Source organism: Lotus japonicus, chromosome 2, assembly GCF_012489685.1.
Source record: "Lotus japonicus ecotype B-129 chromosome 2, LjGifu_v1.2".
Taxonomy (NCBI): Eukaryota; Viridiplantae; Streptophyta; class Magnoliopsida; order Fabales; family Fabaceae; genus Lotus; species Lotus japonicus.
In genome coordinates, this window is record NC_080042.1 from 56,318,435 (window position 1) to 56,338,805 (window position 20,371).

General features: G+C 36.2%; 1 protein-coding gene, 1 long non-coding RNA gene and 1 pseudogene across 2 annotated transcripts; all 3 read right to left on the reverse strand.

The window, feature by feature from the left end:
• Positions 1-2,439: 2,439 nt before the first annotated feature.
• LOC130736683 (putative pentatricopeptide repeat-containing protein At1g12700, mitochondrial) lies at positions 2,440-3,509 on the reverse strand. Its single transcript, XM_057588484.1, has 2 exons — positions 2,889-3,509; positions 2,440-2,571 (listed from the first exon to the last, which is right to left on the reverse strand). The coding sequence occupies exons 1-2, from the start codon at positions 3,507-3,509 to the stop codon at positions 2,440-2,442; spliced, it is 753 nt and encodes a 250-aa protein (XP_057444467.1).
• Positions 3,510-11,256: 7,747 nt separating this feature from the next.
• LOC130735469 (uncharacterized) lies at positions 11,257-13,679 on the reverse strand. Its single transcript, XR_009018467.1, has 4 exons — positions 13,234-13,679; positions 12,997-13,138; positions 12,837-12,912; positions 11,257-12,021 (listed from the first exon to the last, which is right to left on the reverse strand). It is a non-coding gene; the product is annotated as an uncharacterized LOC130735469 (long non-coding RNA).
• Positions 13,680-18,568: 4,889 nt separating this feature from the next.
• LOC130736684 (pentatricopeptide repeat-containing protein At1g12300, mitochondrial-like) lies at positions 18,569-20,197 on the reverse strand (annotated as a pseudogene).
• Between the last annotated feature and the right edge of the window lie 174 nt (positions 20,198-20,371).

The following is a 20,371-nucleotide window of genomic DNA, read 5'->3' on the forward strand; positions in this document are numbered from 1 at the left end:
GTCAGCCCCTACCGCTTAGTGCGCTGACTGTGGGGAGAGGAATTAGTCTCACAGCTGTCGGTTGTGTGGATACCTTGATCAAGACAAAATTCTGAGGTAAAGATCAAAGGTATCTCCTCAAAAGTGCGACTCATAGAAATTGAATTCTTGACCTAAGAGTTTAAACAATCACTTTTACTACTACTGAATATATGATTTGACTAAATGAAATAATATCATTTATGTGCTTTTAATTGTTTGAAGAAAAAAAAAATTGTTTTCAAGAGCTCTCATACTCATGAATTTTATCTCAAACTTTATTTGAGATAAAACTTTCATTCTCCATGTGAAGACAGGATCACATTTTCAAATGATCATTACAAAATGGCTTAATCCTCATATTAGTCCCTGTCTTTGTGTCGCCGTCTGAACTAGGTCCCAGACCGGAAAAAATTGTGGATTAAATCCCTCTCTTTTAAAAACGTATGGAGCCAGTCCTCGCCGGAGCTCAGAGCTCCGACGAGTGATGATATGGTATGCTGACTGTGTAAATGAAGCTGACATGGCACTAAAAAAAATAAAAAAAAAATAATTTACACATAATTTAATGGGTTAACTATCAGATTGGTCCCTGTCTTTGTCTCGCCGTCTGAGGTAAGTCCCTCCCCGGAAAATTTATTGCATTTGGTCCTCGTGTTTGAAAAACTTTTGGAGCAGATCCTCGCCGGAGGACGGAGCTCCGGCGAGTGCTTAAATGGCATGCTGACTGTGTTAAGTCGGCTGATGTGGATTTAAAAATAAATAAAAAATAAATAACATATCATCTCCAGGTAAAATATTTTTTATTTTTATTTTTATAAATAATTATTAAATCAATAATTTAAATAACATTTACATTAAAAAACACCAAATCAACCCAAAATCCCAAATTGACCTAAAAAACATTAAACAAATCCCTTCTTCTCTCTTGCTGCACCTCACCCAGAAGATGTGTTCTTCAACGCCACAACCGCCGCCGCCAACCACTTCCTCCTCCACCGTCCACAAACGCCACAACCAGACCCAGTCCACCACGCTTTCCACCTCCTTGTAAGTTTCATTTTTCCTCTGAGATTCCTGGATCGATGTTCACCAAGGCACGTCTTCAAGCAACTACCTAACGCTGCAAGCGGTGGGGAAAATAAGAGGAAAAGAAGGAAGAGGAACAGAACCAGTGCCTTTGCTAAAACTGAAAACTTGAACAATCTCTCTAACAGGATCAAGCCGTCGAGATCGACCACCCTCTTATGTGCTACAGCAACCGCATCAACGCCCTCAGTTCCTGCAACGGCCTCCTCTGCATCTTCTCCTATGCTCTCTGTTGCGCGAGGACCATGGGCGTTTTCGTCGGCGGGGATCTGCACTGGGTTGTGACTCGGATTTGATGGATTTGGGGGTGGGTTTGATGGATCTGATAGATTTGGGGGTGGAATTTATGTTTGGTGTTTGATGGATCTGCACTGGCGTTTTCGTTTCTGGGTGGATTTGATGTTTGGCGTTTGATGTTTGGGGTTCCGATTGTAGGTGGGGGTTTGGGTGGGGGTGGAGGTTTCAGTTGCAGGTGGTGGTGGTGGTGGTGGTGGTGGTGGGGTTGGGGTTGGGCCTTGGGGTTCTGGTTCCCCAATTCCTGTTTCAAATCAACAACATCAACTACCCATGAGTAGGAAGCAACCGTGGGGAAAACATTATAGTTTACATGAAGATGAAGAACGACAAGATGAGTTACATGAAGATGAATAACACTTTAATTTTTGGGTTTTAAAGTTTAAGGGTTGATGATGGAAAAAGATGATGAGGATGAAGACTTGCGGATTTTGTGTTTGGGAAATGGACCCTTGGCGAATTTAGGGATTTTGTGTTTGTTTCTGGAAATGATGAATTGAAAGATGAAGGTGAGATTGAAAATGAAGATGAATGTGAGATTGTTGATGATTTTGTTTTTTTGGTAAAGAATTGAAGATAAATGAATTTTTTATTCTAATTTTACAATACAAATTTAATTTGAATTGATAAAACCCGTCTTTCTATAATTTTTATTTTTCAGAATAATATGAGTTGTAATTTTTTTTAAATTTTAAATTTTTTTTAATCCATGTCACTTTAGTAAGCACAGTCAACATGCCATTTAAGCACTCGCCGGAGCTTCGAACTCCGGCGAGGATCCGCTCCAAAAAAATTTCAAAGACAAGGACTATTTACAATAATTTTTCCGGCGAGGGACTTAGATCAGACGACGACACAAAGACAGGGACTAATATGATGATTAACCCTAATTTAATTAACATAATTAACCTAACTCTAATTCTAAACCAAAACTAATTAAACAATCTTAATTCCCCCCAACTAATCTTAATTCCCTAACCAACTACCCCAACTCATCTTCTTCAGACTCAGAAACACAAAAGCTCACTTGTTCCACCTTCAGCTGAAACATTTGACCCACGGTTTATCATCATCATTTGTTCCAGTCAAATCAACAAGCACAGAAAGCACAAACCTTGTTCTTCCAATTAAGGTTTTGGTCACGCTTTTGGCAGCAACAGCAAAAACAACCTATGAATTGTTATCACAAGATCCAGTTGAAACCAAGAAAAAAATGAAGAAGGAGAAGAGGAGACAGTGTGAAAAATGTTGAGGGTGGGGGTGGGTTTGTTTGCTCTGGTGAGTGATTTTTTTTTTTTGAACAGCCAAATTAATGAATAAAAAAGGTAGCATTAAGGGATGCTTACAAACGTATATACACAGCAAGCGCCAGATCAGTCCAGGAAAAACAAAAGAGTACATGGGCTAGTAAAGAGAGAAGACGCTAGACTAAAAGAGACAGCAAAAACCAATAAATGAAGCTCCCGTGGGTTACAAGCATGACTTACAAGTTTATCTTTACAAAGGCTATCAATGATGGTGTTGTACATTACCACATTAGGTTTAATCCCTCGCCCTTCAATCCACATAAGCAACTCCAAAGCAGCTCTTGTTTCCCCAATTTTACATAGCCCATTGATCAAGGTCCCGTAACTGACTTGATCCAACTGAAACCCCTGGGCCAGCACGACATCATGAAATTGCAGAGCTCTGTGAACATTTCCGTGAAGACAGAGACCTTTGATAAGAGTAGTGAAGGTGATGGTAGTTGGCTGAAAACCCCTCTTGAGAATGTTGGCCAATACAGAAAATGCGGAAGTGGTTTGACCTAGGTAGCAGTAGCAATTGATGAGGATGTTGAGAGTAACAATGTTTGGCGCAATTCCACTAGATTCCATTTGGCGAGAAAGGGATATAGCGGTGGAGTAATGCTTCATCTTGACAAGGGAAGTTAAAACCTTGCCGAATTCGAAGATGGGTGGGGTAGAACGCATTTGAAGCATGCGATTGAAGTGTGAGACGGCGTCACCAGGATTGTGAAATGAATGGGGTTGAGAGTGAGAGTGAAAGTTACGAAGAAAAGAGGGATTAGGAAGAAAGGGAAAGCTCCTTAATCTTACAAAGAACATTGTAACACTGAAAAGAGGGATTAGGAAGAAAGGGAAAGGGTTCGCTCACTCAGATTTTGTTAAATGTTAAGGTTTAAAATTGGTTTGGGTCCCTGCAATTTACATATTATGAATTTGCTCACTACTTACTTCAGTTTTAGTCCCATTCTATAATTAAATGTTAAATGTTGATGTAGCTATTCACTATTCACCACTCCCACCTCTTCAAACTATTCACTATATCACAATGTTATTTATTTTGGTTTCTGAAATAAACGAACAAAACTAAAGGCCTAAAGTATCACTGTACAAGGACTCAAATTCTCTAAGGAGGAAAGATTTTCTTTTTTGGGATAAACGTGAAAATCGTCCCTGAACTTTGAGCGAGATTTGATTTTCGTCCCTCGCCGGAAAATCTTCCTATGGACGCCCTCCAACTACATTTTTTGTTTGGAAACCATCTTTGTCGTCGATCGAGCTCCAGCCGTCATGCCCAAGTGTCACGGTGAGCTGATATGGCAGTGTCATGTCAATTAATGAATACATGTGGATTTTTTTTTGTTTTTCATTTAAATTATAAATTTACCTCATCATAATTAATTTATTTTTTATTTTTAAAATGCAAAACATATTAATTAACATTAAATAAGTAAAACTTTGAATCTTCATCATTTTATCATCTTCATTCATCTTAACCTCCTTCTTCTCCATCAAAGCTTTCATCATCTTCATCGTAAAACTTCAATTTCAAAACCCCAACAAACAAGCACCAACCAAAAATATAAACCACAAATTCAAACTTCCTCAAACCAAAAAATCAGAAAATCAATGTTCATCCATGCCCAAAAAATCAGTGTTCATCAATGCCCAGAAAATAATGTTCATTCTTCAATATATTGCTTCCTGTCCCACATTCAATATATTGCTTCTTCAATATATGATTTTCTTGAACCACACCTTCACAAAGGCAGCCAAAACATACACAGCGGCACCATCACCACCTTAATGTAAATCTAGTCTTGATACATAAAATCCAAGCATTTAGTGAAAAGAACAAACTCATAAAACACCACCATCCAACCCATAAACAATCCAGAAACCAGAAACAACCATCCAACCCAGAAACCACGTCCCAACAACCCCAATTCCCCACCCCACTGCAACCCCATCCAACCACCACCCCAACAACACCGCGCCACCACTCTCAAATCCCAAATCCAGAAACAACAACTCAAAAATCCCAAGCCCACAACCCAATAATCTCAACCCAGAAACCCCAAATCCAGAATAACCCTAGAAAGAAAAAAATACCACAAAATTCATACAAATGAACAACCTTCACCTACACCATTGTGCCTCCCTTCTGGAAACATCCATTGCCTGACCAAATTTTGAAGCTTTTTTAGAGAACCAGAGTAGAGAAGAAAAATCCCCAAAACCCAGAAGAAGAAGAGGAAGAAGAAGAAGGAGAACAAGACACCATCTTAGATCTCTCACCGTCGTCTCCAAATTTCTCTCAATCTCTTCCTCTTCTCTCCGATTTGATGGGTGGAGGTTGTTGAGGTTGAGGTTTAGGAGGATTTGAGGATTTGTGTTGGATTTGGATCCCGTCTTTGGTTCCAAAGTCCAGTGAGTTTGAGGATTGGATGGAAATTCAAAAGATGAAGAGGAAGATGAAAGAGGAAGGGGGATTGGATTTGGCACCCCACCCATTAGAAATGTCACCCCACTTAAAACACTTTTGGAAACTTAATTTCCGAAATGTTTTAGAACGTAAAAATATGAAGTATTTTCCCACTCAAAAGTGAGGTGTTATATTGTATTTTATACTGCCGAATATATAAATCACGAATTAATTTCGGAATATAAAATTCTGAAATAATTCGGAACTTAAAAATCCGAAAATGAGGGGTGTGAAATCTAGTAGTGAGGTGGGAAATCTAACCCCCAAGAGGAAGAGGATCTGATTATCTGAAAGAGAAAACTTTTTTTTTAAAAAAAACGTCATTTAATGAAATTACGTGGCATGTCCACTTAGGCACAAAACTGCCAACTGGGCACGACAGCCGGAGGTAAATCGGCGGCAAGGACGGTTTCCAAACAAAAAATGTAGTCTAAGGGCGTCTCTAGGGAGATTTTCCGGCGAGGGACGGAAATCAAATCTCGCTTAAAGTTCAAGGACGGTTTTCAAGTTTAACCCTTCTTTTTTTGAAACACCAGAGGAATGTTCAATTTTTTTTAAACTCAGAGGAAAGTTAAATTACCTAAAAAAAGGAGGAAAGTTAAATTTGATATAGTAATTCATAGAGTGGGGGAGCTTATACCTTGGAAAAAAATAGTAACTTTTTTTTAAAAATAAACTTGTTATTGATTTCTTTTTTTTTTTTAAGAGCAAAATGGATATTATTCAATAAATCAAAGGAAGGTACAGCCCAACGGGAATGGAAAAGCAAAAGAAAACACAAAACCACCCAAAGAACAAAAACACACACCCAAAAGAGACAACGCAAAAAACCTAACGCATATACGAAAAATTTCCTTTAAGATCCACTGCCAACCCTCTAATGGCCTCTTCATCACTACCTGGAAAAGACATGCCTACGGACTTTGCCAAAAACCAAGCTTTCGTTGCACGCGTGAAATACGGGCCGGAAGGAGTGGGGGGACTAGACGACTGCGGCGCAACATCAAGAGCCACACTCTCCGATTTACGAGGACGACCCCGAGGTCGACGAGAGCCCTCCAAATCGCGCTTCGCCTCTTTTATCCGCTTAGGTCGACCTCGAGGACGGGGCCTCGGAGGGGAAAGATCAAGAACAGGATCATCAGCAACAACATCGCTATCCACCCCGAGAGAATCCTCCACCCTCACGAAATCATTACAAGCTTCCAACTGCACTGAACCCAAGGTAGAGTAGGCGCCAACCTCATAGCAAGAGTGCGCTGGGCGACCAGGGGCAAGCCCATCAGAACTCAACACACCTACATCATAAGCTGAGTCCCCAACAACCTCCCTTGCTTCGAGAGAGCCAGGACCAATCACCTGCCGAGGAGTCGCCAAACTAGAGGAGAAGGCGCCACCCACAGGATCAGCCAAGAAAGGAATGAAAAGGTGCACCAAATAATCATTTAACCAAGGCCAAAAATTACTCCTAGTTCCAAGGGGAGGAGTTATGAAAAGTTTGAATTTCAAAAATCCAATTTTAAGAGAAGCCAAACCATCTCTAAACTCAATCCTTGGTGGGGCCATACCAGAATAAGCAATTAAAAAATCATTAATGGCTATTAATGGAGAAAAAAAATCCCTCTCTCCTGCTACAGATTGCACCTCTACGAGTTCCACCGCCTGCACCTTTCCAACTTCCACCGCCAGCGACCTCCCACCTTCAACGGGACCAGCGGCACGGGCAGCCAAAGTCGTCCACGAATCCAGGCCAGGCCAAGCAGCCACCTCCGGGAACAACACATCGTCAAAACCGTGTTGCACCTCGTCAACCCCATGCCTTCCCGCAACAGCCAATTCAGGGAATAGAAGTTCATCAGAGATCCGATTCAAACAGGAAACATAACCACCAGCGCCCATAAGCATGACCTCCGAGTCCATCAGCAGCTGCTTTTCAATCCTCGCCACAGAATCTCCCTTTATCACGTCGCTCCAGGAACGGCATGACGAAGAAGCACCTCCTTGTCGCCCCTGAGAACGAGAATCCTTTACCGCCGCCATAGGAGCCATTGTAACAGAGCATCTTTTCCAAGACCTCCCCTTCATCTTGCCAGCAGAATTTTCAGGCTTCACAGATAGATAAGCACCTCCAAGCCTGACATTGTAAAGATATTGTACCACATAGAATTACTCTATACACGTAGCAACATTAACGTGAATCTTTATTTGTCACTAGTACTTTTGACCCGTGCGATGCACGGGGGTATTTATTTTTGTTTATGGTGTGATTTTTTTAAAATTTGGTGTTATTTTTGTTATATTTATCAAAAGATTATTGATGAAATAAAAGAGAAAAAATAATTTCAGATATAAGAAAACCTAAATCTATAAGTTTTTTTTTGTGTCATGAATGTATTTGATTTATTTTTTAGAAGTGAAATTATTTTATTTATTTGTGGTTTTTTTCCTTATTTATCCAAATGCTACATTATTTAATTTTGCTTTTAATAGCAATTTAATATATATTTTCTGTAGAGGGTTGTATTTACATATATGAGCTAATTTTAGACACTAAGGAAATTATCATATATTTTTTTATAATTTGAATAATTAGAATGAGAATAAAACTGAGAATAGTGATTTTCCTTATAAATTTCCTAAAATAAAAAAAAAAACAGAAATATAGTATGTCAGTTTAAAATTGTAAAAAATTATAGAGGATGAAACTTACAATTGCTATTGTGATTCCACATTTCCTGAAAAGAAAAAACATGAGTATAATTTGATTAAATGGATTCAAGTATTGTTTATTTTTGTATTTAAATATGTAAAGAATTTACGTATATGACATTGCGAAGAACTTATTTGTAACTACATTTGAAGTAGTATGAGAGTTGTTGTGATCGTTGTCGCAAATGAGTATTATTAGTCATGCACGATTTGTAACTATAGAGAATGGTATATATAGTTGGCTATGTGAAAATACCAGTTTTGGAAAATATAAACAAACATATTTCAATGATTGTCCTTGACATGTTTTTATTGTCATGGCAAAAGAAAGTGTAATGGAAAACTATCTCCTTTGAAAATTTAAAGGGATTCTCCTATTTGACAGACTTAATGTTAATTTTGTAATGAACACTGTGTCCAACATTTGATCCAGATATCACCTTGCTTCCGACAAATATGTTCCTATTCAAATAACTCTCAAACGCGTACCATTACAAATTTTAGGTTATTGATCAATGTTTCTTAGAATCTTTACCGGAATGTTTTGTTTCAAAGCTTAAAAAACACATCGTACTGGAAGCCAAAGATGAGTTTCACCAGGGCCCCACGGTGGGCGTCAATGTTCACGTAATGAAAATGATGTAGGTATCAAGTCTAGATCTAGTGTGATCCGCATTGAACGTGGATATTCATGTTTATTTATATTGTGCACTTTTCCAAAATCAATGTTATTTTTATGATCTTTTTTAAAAGAAAGTTTATGAATTAATAGAATGAAATTAATTTTAGATATAAGAAAATATAAATTTGAATATTTTTTAAAATAATTTAACCACATGTAAAATTTTAGTACCTTATCATTTTTACCAAATCGAAAGATGGGAGACTGTTCATTCATGCATAATTTTTTACCGGACATTTTTTGTGTGTGATTACAACAGGTATCAAGGACAACTTTCTCGCACCTTGACTAATCCTACACACAGGGGTATCAAGGACAACTTTCTCGCACCTCGACTAATCCTACACACGGTGCGTGACTGGTAAAGCTAAATATTAATAGTTTTTAATTCTTGTTTGGCATATCTTTGCTAACATATTATCATACTCATATTTATATTGTGTTGTAGCTACGTTCGTAAGGGAGGTCTTACTGCCTTGAACTTTAGTCCCAAGCGAGTTTCTAGCCATGTTGAATGGGTCTGGCTGTTGTCATGGCGAAAGATTAGAAGAGAGGGGGTGATGACAACCTTGGGAAGACATAAAAGAGGAAGGGATGTAATAGAAATATGAGAAAGGGGTGTCATAGTAACTTTATAAAGTTATTAACAACCACTCATTTTTTATTTTTTTCAAGTTCTTTTCATAATTTCTCATATTTTTTATGGGATCCAAATTGCTTCTTAGAAATTCTACACCTTGTTCCATATGAGTTGTTGACTCACCTTAGCCTTTACCAATCCGATATGACATTTGGATGTCAACTTAGAAAAAACTAATTTCAAAGTTGATCATACATTGTCAGCATGTAGCAGACTAAATGGAACATAAATATGCAAAAAAAAAACATAACTAAATAAAGGATTAATCATTCTCTTTTCAAAAGTTTGATAAGTTTAGCATTAGAGCTTCCATAACCATCTCCAATCAAGTAGCTTCCAAACCGCTCTACAACTATCATCAAAAGCAAGATCATCACTTTCTTTTTCAAACCTTGCCACTAAAGAACCCTCTATGAAATATGTTGCATCAAGGGGTGGACATTGACTATGATATCTGGTTTGTAGTCCATCAGCCCTGCCACCTCCTCTATGAAAAATGAGCTAGTGCAATGCCAATTTGAAAACACACCTTAATTTCATATTTTCATAAACATTGAATATGTGATTTAGAAATTCTTAACTCACATATTATACCGCTAAAGAAACTATTGCAATTTTTCAGAGTAAAAGGGAAGGATTGTCATTGCAATTCTCAATAAATGAATAATGATAAAAAAAAAAGGCTGTCTTAGAAGTCAAAGTTTATCAGGTAAAATTTTCATATTAGATTATGATCTACAAATCAAAGTTAATTATAAAGTGGAAAATCATTAGAAGAGGAACATACCATTGGCTCGTTATTTAGTAGGCAATAATCGCAGCAAAATAAGTGAATCCATCTGGGAGAACTTGTATCAAAAATGGAATCAACTCATTGACGTGTCAACCTAAGAACGAAATGTGGCTACGGAAAGGTGCTATATTATAGAGCTGAAATGTACCCAGGGTTGTTCGCGGTTCGGTTTGGACCGGTTTTAGGTGAAACCAAAAACCGATCCAATCAAAATTTATTGGTTCGGTTTCGATTAATTGTTAGCAAAAAAAATTCCAAAACCGAACCGATCCGATCCGATGATGAACGGTTTGGATCGGTTCGGTTCATTGGTTTCACAACTGTTTTTTTAGTAAATATCAATTGCACAACTTTAAATATATAGCAAACACATATGATTCACAACTTAACAATGCATAAAAATGGAAAATTAATAACTCAATTATAGCTTAATCATAAATTCATAATTCATAATTCATAATCAACAACTTAAGTACTTCTTTTTTTTAAAAAGCAACAACTTAAGTACTTAACAATGTAGAAATGCTTAAAGTAGTGTTTACTGTTTAATATTAGTACCATTACAAATTAATAATAGAAAACAAAAACATAATATATCTAACAAACATAAAAAGTCTAATTAACAATATTTCTTCAAAACATTTCTTTAATAAATACACACACACACATATATATATTTAAATATTTTATAAATAAATATATATCTTCGGTTCGGTTCATCGGTTCATTGGTTTTTAATTTTACAAACCGTGAACCGAACCAATCTTCATTGGTTTTTATCAGTTTGGATCGGTTTTTAACCGAATAACAAAAAAAACTAATCCAATTATTTTGGTTCGGTTCGGTTCGTCGGTTTCATTGGATTGATCCGATCCGATGAACACCCCTAAATGTACCTCTTGGAAACCCAAAAGCTTACTCAGTGACTGCAATAACATTAGACTTTGTAACTGACTCTTAAAGACACTTTAACCAAGATTAAAAGCACGAAATAAAACTGACAATAATGAATTATTTTTAACAGGTATTGGAAACCCAAAAGCTTACTCAATGACTCCTAATAAATTGCAATAACATTAGACTTTGTAACTAACTCTTAAAGACACTTTGACCAAAATTAAAAGCAGGAAATAAAACTGACAATAAACAATTATTTTTAACCGTTATTGGCAAATATCAAAATAAGCTATATTATTAATCATAACCTATCAACTAATCAAATGAGGAAAACATAAAAAAAAACACACACTAATGGGAGAGTATAGGCCAAGATGACATAGCTGGCATAAAACTCACCCAAAAGACTTGGGAAAGCAAACAAACCAAAAAATCTCCTCACTACAACCCAAGAGCGGAAAAGATAAACACAATATAAAGCTGAAATGTAACTCATGGAAAAACTCAAAAGCTTACTCAATAACTCTTAATAAGGATCACTACCAACAAACTTTATAGCTGGCTCTTAAAGACACTTTAAGCAAAATTTAAAGTCGGTTGTTGAGTTCTCAACAAAAGACACCTTATACATTAACCATTTTAAAATCTTGGACCACTTATCACTTTTCTTAACAAAAAAACAACAAAGGCAGGATCACTTGAAGGAAAACTTCAAGTTTGATATGAACCAAAATGTGTCCAGGTTAGTTAAAATTGAATACAAATAGAATAACACATGAATAAGATAAACATGTTCTAATATAAGCACAACGCTGGGGTTGGTTTATTTTTAAGCGAGATTGAATCTAGAGATTTGAAATTCATTCAGACTATATGCTAAAAAAGTATGTATTTCAACAAATAATAGGGAAATTGCAGAATGCATATATAGGGGGAGCTCAAAAGAATTGGAATAACCAAAAAAGAAGGGGAAAATTAGTAAAGAAAGCTTGAATCACTTTCAGACCGCCATTGTCTTCATATACTTAATTGAGAACTTCAGAAAATTAGAAAAATAAAAAAAAGGTAATCGACATAACCTATATTCACTTGAAGACGTTGACGAACATCATTTAAGAAGTGTAGTCCCTGCAAAATAGAATAAAAAATGAAAGGTGTTACTTTTTAGCAGATGATGAATTAATGATTATTTACGAAGACCTCAGTAAAGATCCAGATTTCAGTTAAAAAAAAGCTCTAAAGTCTGAAGGCATTCCCATGATTCACAAAAGAAATCAACAGTTTCAATCAATTTAATCCAAATAAAGGTGACTACATGAACATGAACTTGACCAAACTGAAATGCAAGAAATTTATCATTTAATTCACCAACAAAAATTTTATAAGAGACCAAAGAATCTCCATGAATGCCCTTGTTTTCCTAGAGACCAAAGCTTCCAGCAAAGTTAGCAAAGTTATCACATATAAAGTGGCAACAATTCCGTAAGGGATAGAAAAAGTTAAACTTTGATTCAAAATTTGACCAATAAAAAAAAACATTTAGATATATATCAGGATAAAATAAATAGACCAAAGCAATGATATTACTTCTTTATCAAAATCCTAAGCGCCAAGTATGTTTTTCTTTCACTTTTGTGAACTATCAGTGTATCATCAATCCAAAAAATAGAACCAAAAGATCCTTCTAAAAATTTCAGAGTGACACCAACCTCAAAATCTGAAGAAAGCCCATGCACCATACTCCAACAACTCTTCAGATAAATGATGAACTTTTTTATTTCAAGAAAAGTGAGAAAGGGGAGAATAGAAATCTCCCAAATAGAAGACAGAAGGCACAAAATCATACTATACATATAGGAATATCACATCCTTCTTTCTTTTGTAAGGTAGATCATGCGTGAACTGCATTTTTAATAGTAAATTGGTTATTAATGAATCTTTACCTCACTGGAAATGGGCCATTGCAGATCAACTGGGAGCTGAATCACATCATCAGATTTACTTCCTATCAGAATCGCCCTGTACAAAAATTAAGCACATTGCAAACATCACTCTCAACTTACACCTCTGCATCCATATGAAATTAAGAGAAGTTTGCCTTACCAACTTTTAAGACACCAACGGATAACGGATGTGCGGAGATGATTCACTAAACAAAATTCAATGAACAGAAATTGAAAGAACTAATCAACGAATCGAGCCCAAAATTGAAACTAATTGTACCTAATCTCATGCGACTGAAAACCTTGCAAAACAGTGAACACAACATCATATAGAATAAGAACAGTGATGTGAAAAATAAAAGAAATCAAAGAAGGAAAGAGGAGTCTTTGGGCTCACTGAAACGGGGTAGCAGAGATCAAGCGTCTGAAACCCCAGCGGAACATACGACACCTAAACAGTGAAGAAGAAAACTTACAATGACCGAACCTCAGCAGATCGCAAACGATATCAAGGATGATTTTGAACCTTAGCAGATCACAAACGAAATCAATTAACACCGTGATGAACCCATCCGAGGCGCACAGCAGCGAAGGAGCAAGAAATCCAACGCGGAAGAGCGGTGCTGAGATGAATCCAGTAAACAGCAGCGGCAGAGTAAGATATTGAGGGCAGGGGAAGCGGCGAAGAAATCGAAGGCGCAGAGAAAGATACCCATTAAACAAAACACTTGGAAGATTATTGTGCTGGGTTGGGAGAGAGATCAAAGTTGTGGTGAAGAAGAAACATGCGATAAAAGGAATGGAAGAAGAAAGTTAAAAAAAAGGTGAAAACAATTTCGTTCGTTTCAGATGAATGGAAGAGTGAAAGTCTGATGCAATTGGAAACCCAAATACTTGTCAATCAACGACTGAGATGTAATTTAAGTGAAATAAAATGTTTTTTTACTAAAATATCCATGCCCAACTTTAACAGTTTTTGGAATAAATTGTTGAATGACTTATTTACCCTTGATGCTGCAGAAACTCTGCTTTTATATATAGTATAGTATAGATAGATAGATAGATAGATAGATAGATATAGATATCACCGATCAATAATGAAATATTATCAATAGTGAGATACTCTAAAGTGGAGACTACAATCAAAACTATTTATAAGAATTTAGAATTGGGATTAAAATCATAAAAATTAGATCACATGCATCAAAACCAAATTTGACACAAACATTAGAGACAAAAGAACTCATTTAGCCTTTTTTTTACCGAAAAAAAGCCTTTTTAATAATTTTTTTGAGCCTTTTTTTTGGTACATCGGAAATTAATTTTTTTGAGCGTTTGATTTATGAGTTATGAGTTATGACTTATGTTCTACACAAAAAGATTTATGTCTTTCTATTCTAGTTTTTGGGTAAGAATAAGTAACCACATGAACACCTAATATTTTAAAGAGTTATTTCGTTAGTAATAATTAAGAATCGAACAATCAAATATTTGTATAACGGATGAAATGTTGACTTAACTCACTAGATCAAACAACTTGATTACCCACACACCTAATATATAATCTCGTACCGTGTAATTTCTTGAAATGTTCATGGTAAATTAACGTTTGAGAAAAGAAATGTAAAAATAAAACCTTTTCAGAAATTTAAATTAGGAAATAAGGTATTTGAAATGCATTCCAGAAATTTGAATCTCGTACCGTATAATTTCTGTTTTATTTTCCATTTTTATTTTTTGAAAATAATTTTCATTTTTCAATTTTAAATTTACAAAACATATTTGTTTTGATGTTCTGTTATCATTTCCGTTGTCGTCGTCGCCACATTTGCAATTGTCGCAGCTACTACAACCATCACCTTCGCCACCTCCACCTTCCCACTGTCACTGCTTTCAGCCCCACAGCACCGCCGTCGTCACCACCACCACCAACCTTATCACACGAGGGAAGGAACACTATAATTGAGAAATCTTCATTAGACTCAATTCAATCAGGTAATATATCCTCCAACCAACCAGAGGCATAAAGAAATTCATATACAGCCTTGTGACCAGTAGTTGCCATGTGATTAGGAGGTCATAAGTTCAAGTTGTGGACTCATCCTCTAGCAAATGCAAGGTAAGACTACTTCAGGGTTTTAAATTGCGGTTGCGGTTGCGGCCGCCGCGGTTGCGGACATTGCGGCGTGAATTTATTTTATCTTCGCACAATATGTAGAAAAACACCATAATTATTATAATTATTTGTTTTATGGCTTAAATACTCTAGAGGTCCCTGAAATTGTTCCCCGTACGAAAATAAGTCCCTAAATTTTTTTTCCTATTCCGGATCCCTAGAATTTTTTTAATCAAAATAGGTCCCTACTGGTGTTTCCAACTTATGCGGCTTAATTTTTGCAGAGTCATTAATTACACGTGGCTTTTAGATTTTTTTTAAATACACATGGATAAAAAAATAAAATTAAACATTTAAATTTAAAGTTAAACCCTTAGATTTAGGGATTTAGGGTTTATTAGATTTAGGGTTAATTATGTTAATAAGATTTTAATTTTAAATTTAAATGTTTAATTTTAATTTTTTAATCCATGTGTATTTAAAAAAAATATAAAAGTCACGTGGAATATTTGACTCATCAAAAATTAAGCCACATAAGCTGGACACACGAGTAGGGACCTATTCTGATTAAAAAAAAATTCCAGGGATTCGGAATCGGAAAAAAAAATTCCAGAGACTTATTTTCGTACGGAGAACAATTTCAGGGACCTCCAGAGTATTTAAACCTTGTTTTATTATAATATTTAACAAATTATTATTTAATTTGAACATTTTACATCATTCTAATTAACATTTTAAATTAGATTTAACAATGGAACAATATAGAGTATAGAATAAAAAAAAAAGAAGAAAGATAGGAAGAGAGGGAAGATAAACAACAGAAAAGAAACAGAACCAAAGAGAAAACAGGGGAAGAGAAAAATTAGGAACTGACTCAAGATACAGTGAAGAGGAGAAAGGCATGGCAACATAGGATGAGTTTCCTTTCCCTTCCTTTCAAAAACATATCCGTTCCAACCCCACCAGACTCACCTACGCAATCCTCTGTTCTTTCTCTTTACCTCCCCAATTTCCCCATAAACACAATCCTCTTCACCATTATTTTCTCTCATCTTCACTATTGCTTACAGCGGCCACCACATTACCACCACCGGAAATGTCGTTCTGAACTCCAAAAACTTCGTTCCAACCACCAGAAATGTCGATCTAACCAACTGATATGCCGATGCGGTTCTGTTGCGGGGTAAAAGCGGTTCTGTTGCGGGTAAAAGCGGTTCTGTTGCGGGTGTTGCAGGAGAAATTAAATCTCACCGCAATTGCGGCCCGATGCGGTTGCGGTGCGCTCCGCAACGGCAATATTGCGGCCGCAACATGTGTTGCGGTCCACAATTTAGAACCCTGGGCTACTTATAATATACCCTTTTTTTTCAACAAGCAAGGGTTGAATGCACAACAATGATCATAATTGAGTTTCAACAATTGATCAAATAACTTTTAAAGGAAAAGCAACCCTTCATGAAACAAAATGTTATTTCCACACTCAGTGCTAGTAATCCAGAAGATGAAGATGTTTTTCGAGCTTCTAGCATATTTAACCAGAAGACGATATGCATACTTAACCAAAAAAGTTATAACATGCATCAGGAGGAAAATATAGAGTACCTTTCACATCATAGAGACCACTATTTTCAAAAAAAATCATGAACCAACCAAGAAGAATTTCTTTTGGTGAATCATCTGTTATGTTCTAGCTCCAGTTCCAGTAGCCCCCTGCACATATATCTCCTTGAATAAAATATAACAGCTTTAATCATGGAAATTGGAAATCATTCCAGAGTAAGGAAAATGAAGGAAAGCATAAGAGTAAGGAAAAAAAACATGGGATTGAGAGAATGAATTCTAATACTGAATCAAAGAGAGTTCAATATATTCTACATGAGCAGTAACTTTTCACCACTATGTAAACATCTAAATATAATCTAACCAATCATAATAGCCTCTACCAGCTCAGTAGGATGAGAGTAATCCATATACCCGAGCAGACTTCACATGCATTGTATAATTCGACTACTTGAAAATTTTATTTACTGAACTAGTAATTTCAAATTTACATCATAGACAAAGAGAGCCTAATGTGGTACTTACAGGTGACCTATAATAAATGAAGGACCACAGGACCAATCAACCAAACATGGGCTTGTTTAAGTTAACAATGACTACGGACCAATACCATATATGATAAACTTCATATTTAAGCTCCAAATATATACAAACAAAAATGGTTCTATTCTTACTAAAAATGTGTTACTGCTACTGGAAGCCTTGTTATATTAATGGATCTCCATATACATCTTTAAGTGTCTTAATGAATGTATTAAATTTAGGCAGGTTGAAAGCATTAATATGCATGGATAAAAGATCCTTGAGAAATTTACCAAGGTAAGGCCGTAAGGCTGCAAAATTGAGAAGGAAGCCAAAGATAGACCTAAAACCTCTACTCCACATGAAAATGAAAAACGCAACAGTTGAACCCCAACCGAGAATGATAAATATATTTAAATAAATATAATGGAAAATATAATAACATCTGTGCATTTATTTTCAAAGAAATAATAATAATAACTTACAAGCTGGCCTAAGGAAGTGATTTAAGAGCAGAAGTGAAACAAAGACATAACCTATCCATCTGGGAAAGTAGGAGCGATACTAGCTTAACTATTAAGCATACTTCTTGAGTGGAAGGTACCGTGGACTTCATCTGAAGTATCTATCTAGGCAAATAAGCAACATGTAGTGCACCCTCATTCTCCTCTTTTCTTAAATTGTACAGCATCATCAAGGTTCTTATAAGCATACTAACTATATTGATTAGTTGGTAATTAATAACAGAATGCCAGCTATGACTGATGAGCTAGCATACCAGAATTCTAGCTATCACGTGGCTAATTACTAGACTTCTCATAACTATCATATACATATATACTCTGAACCTTCATCTAAATGCTATATACAAGTAAAGCTAGTGCACCTTCATCTCAACTCTGAACCACCTGTCAATTGAGCAAAATTGAGATGAAAACAAACCTGCATACTCAAATTCATAGAACTGTTCTCACAGTATTCATGTTATGTTATAGGCTACTTCATTCAGGTTTATAGTTTGAAAAAACCTTACTCAGATTGAAAGACTAGAACTCATTCCAATAACAAAGCTGGGGACACACACACATTTATAATAGGAAGAAAGAGACCTACAATGGAATTCACACTTACTTCACAAATCCCTTGAGGAGCCAGATCCTGAAATTTAGAATCTAAAAAATTCATCAAATTCTCCAATTATTTGATCTAAATTCATGTATAACAGAATTTAACTGCCTCTAAGGGCAGGATCCAGTACATCCGAGTACACATAACACAGTACTCTCACAGACTAACATACTATAATACTCTCAGCAACTACAATTTGTTTACGTGACCACCATTGTTACACTAAAGCAACTCTAAACACTGCAACAAAACTTCTCCTACAAAAAGGATAGTTATGTCACAATGAACAAATCAATCATTGCTATTGTTACAATATCAAAATGAACCTAACAAGTAACAACACATGACTTTTAGCTATGGAGAAAGTGAGCCCATTGTGTAGTCCATCATCCTTTTCCGTGTGTATCTATAATTTTTCCAGTAAACCTCTAGCACTCATTTCACGAAGAAGTTTCTCAGCCTTGTCATTCTCACCTTTTTCAAAGAGTGAATGAATAATTATTTCAAAAGTTATAGCATTAGGAATACAACCCTCATTTTCCATTTTTGACAGTAAGGCCAACGCTTCATCAAACAAACCTTCTTTACAAAGCCCATTGATCATAATGGTATATGTATGGACATCTATATGATAGCCTTTTCTCAAAAGATCCTGAAAAATCTCTTGTGCATCCTTCAATCTTCCACCTTTGCACGGTCCACCCAGAAGTATATTGTACGTCCACACATCGGCCTGAATACCCTGGTCTTTAATTTTCTTGATTAGTGCAATGGCTTGGTCAACATGTTGGCTTTTGCATAAAGCGTCCAATAAAGAACTGTAGGTGATTATATTGGCTGGTTGACCTCTAACATGCATCTCATCAAGAAGCTTCCAAGCATGAGAGACTCTCCCCGATTTGCATAAACCATCAATAAGAGAATTGTAAGTCACTATATCAGGAATAATCATTTTGCAATCCATTTCTGCAAGGAGATTCAAGGCTTCATCCACCATTTTAATCTTACATAATCCATTAATCATAATAGAGTAGCTCTGAACATTAGGAGTCACTCCCCTCCGAGACATAGCATTGAATACATCTTGGGCTTTATTCACTTCATTAACTAGGCAATACCCATCCATCAAGGAACTATAAGTAACAACATCAGGTTTCACACCTTGTTTAATCATCACAGCTAAAACATTTTTAGCTTATTTCACCTTTCCTTCCTTGCATAAAGCATCAATCAATATACTATAAGTATAAACATTTGGGTCGATGTTTTTTGTTGTCATTTCATCTAACAAAGAAATTGCTTGTTTCAATTGACCAACAATGCAAAAGCCATATATTAAAGCACTGTACGTGACTACATTAGGAGATATTCCCTTGGCAACCATTTCAGAATATAAATCAAAAGCATGACTTACAAGCTTATCTTTACACAGGCTATCGATGATGGTGTTGTACATTACCACATCAGGTTTAATCCCTCGCCCTTCAATCTGCCTAAGCAACTCCAAAGCAGCACTTGTTTCCCCCAATTTACATAGCCCATTGATCAAGGTCCCGTAACTGACTTGGTTCAATAGAAATCCCTGAGCTAGCACGTCATCATGAAATTGTAGTGCTCTTTGAATCTTGCCGTGAAGACAGAGACCTTTGATAAGTGTAGTGAAGGTGATGGTATTTGGGTGATAACCCCTCTTGAGAATGTTGGCCAATACAGAAAAGGCTGAAGTAATTTGTCCAAGATGACAGTAACAGTTGATCAAAATGCTGAGAGTAACAATGTTTGGCGCAATTCCACTAGATTCCATTTGGCGAGAAAGGGATATAGCGGTGGAGTAATGCTCCGTCTTGACTAGGAAAGTTAAAACCTTGCCGAATTCGAAGATGGGTGGGGTAGAATGCATTTGAAGCATGCGATTGAAGTGTGAGACGGCGTCACCAGGATTGTGAAAGGAAGAATGAAAGCGAGAGCAAGAGTGAGAGTGAAAGGAAAAAAGAAACGAAGAGCGCTTCAACCTTAACAACAATGACGACGACATTGTAAGAGCGGTGGAGAAGGAAGCAGCAGCGGCGCCCTAATAACAATAGATGAAGATGGATCCTGAAAAACCTTGTTTTGAACCTGTTTTTGCAACTAAAAACTGGTTTTGATTTTATAAAAATTCAAAACTAAAAACAAAATGAAGGAATAATAATTATTTCGAACTAATTAG

Excerpts from the sequence above, each read along its gene's own strand:
- LOC130736683 (XM_057588484.1), bottom strand. The coding sequence starts at position 3,509 with ATGTTCTTTGTAAGATTAAGGAGCTTTCCCTTTCTTCCTAATCCCTCT. Across the intron at positions 2,572-2,888 it reads GCCTTTGTAAAGATAAACTT|GTTGTTTTTGCTGTTGCTGC; the intron begins GTAAGTCATGCT and ends AACAATTCATAG.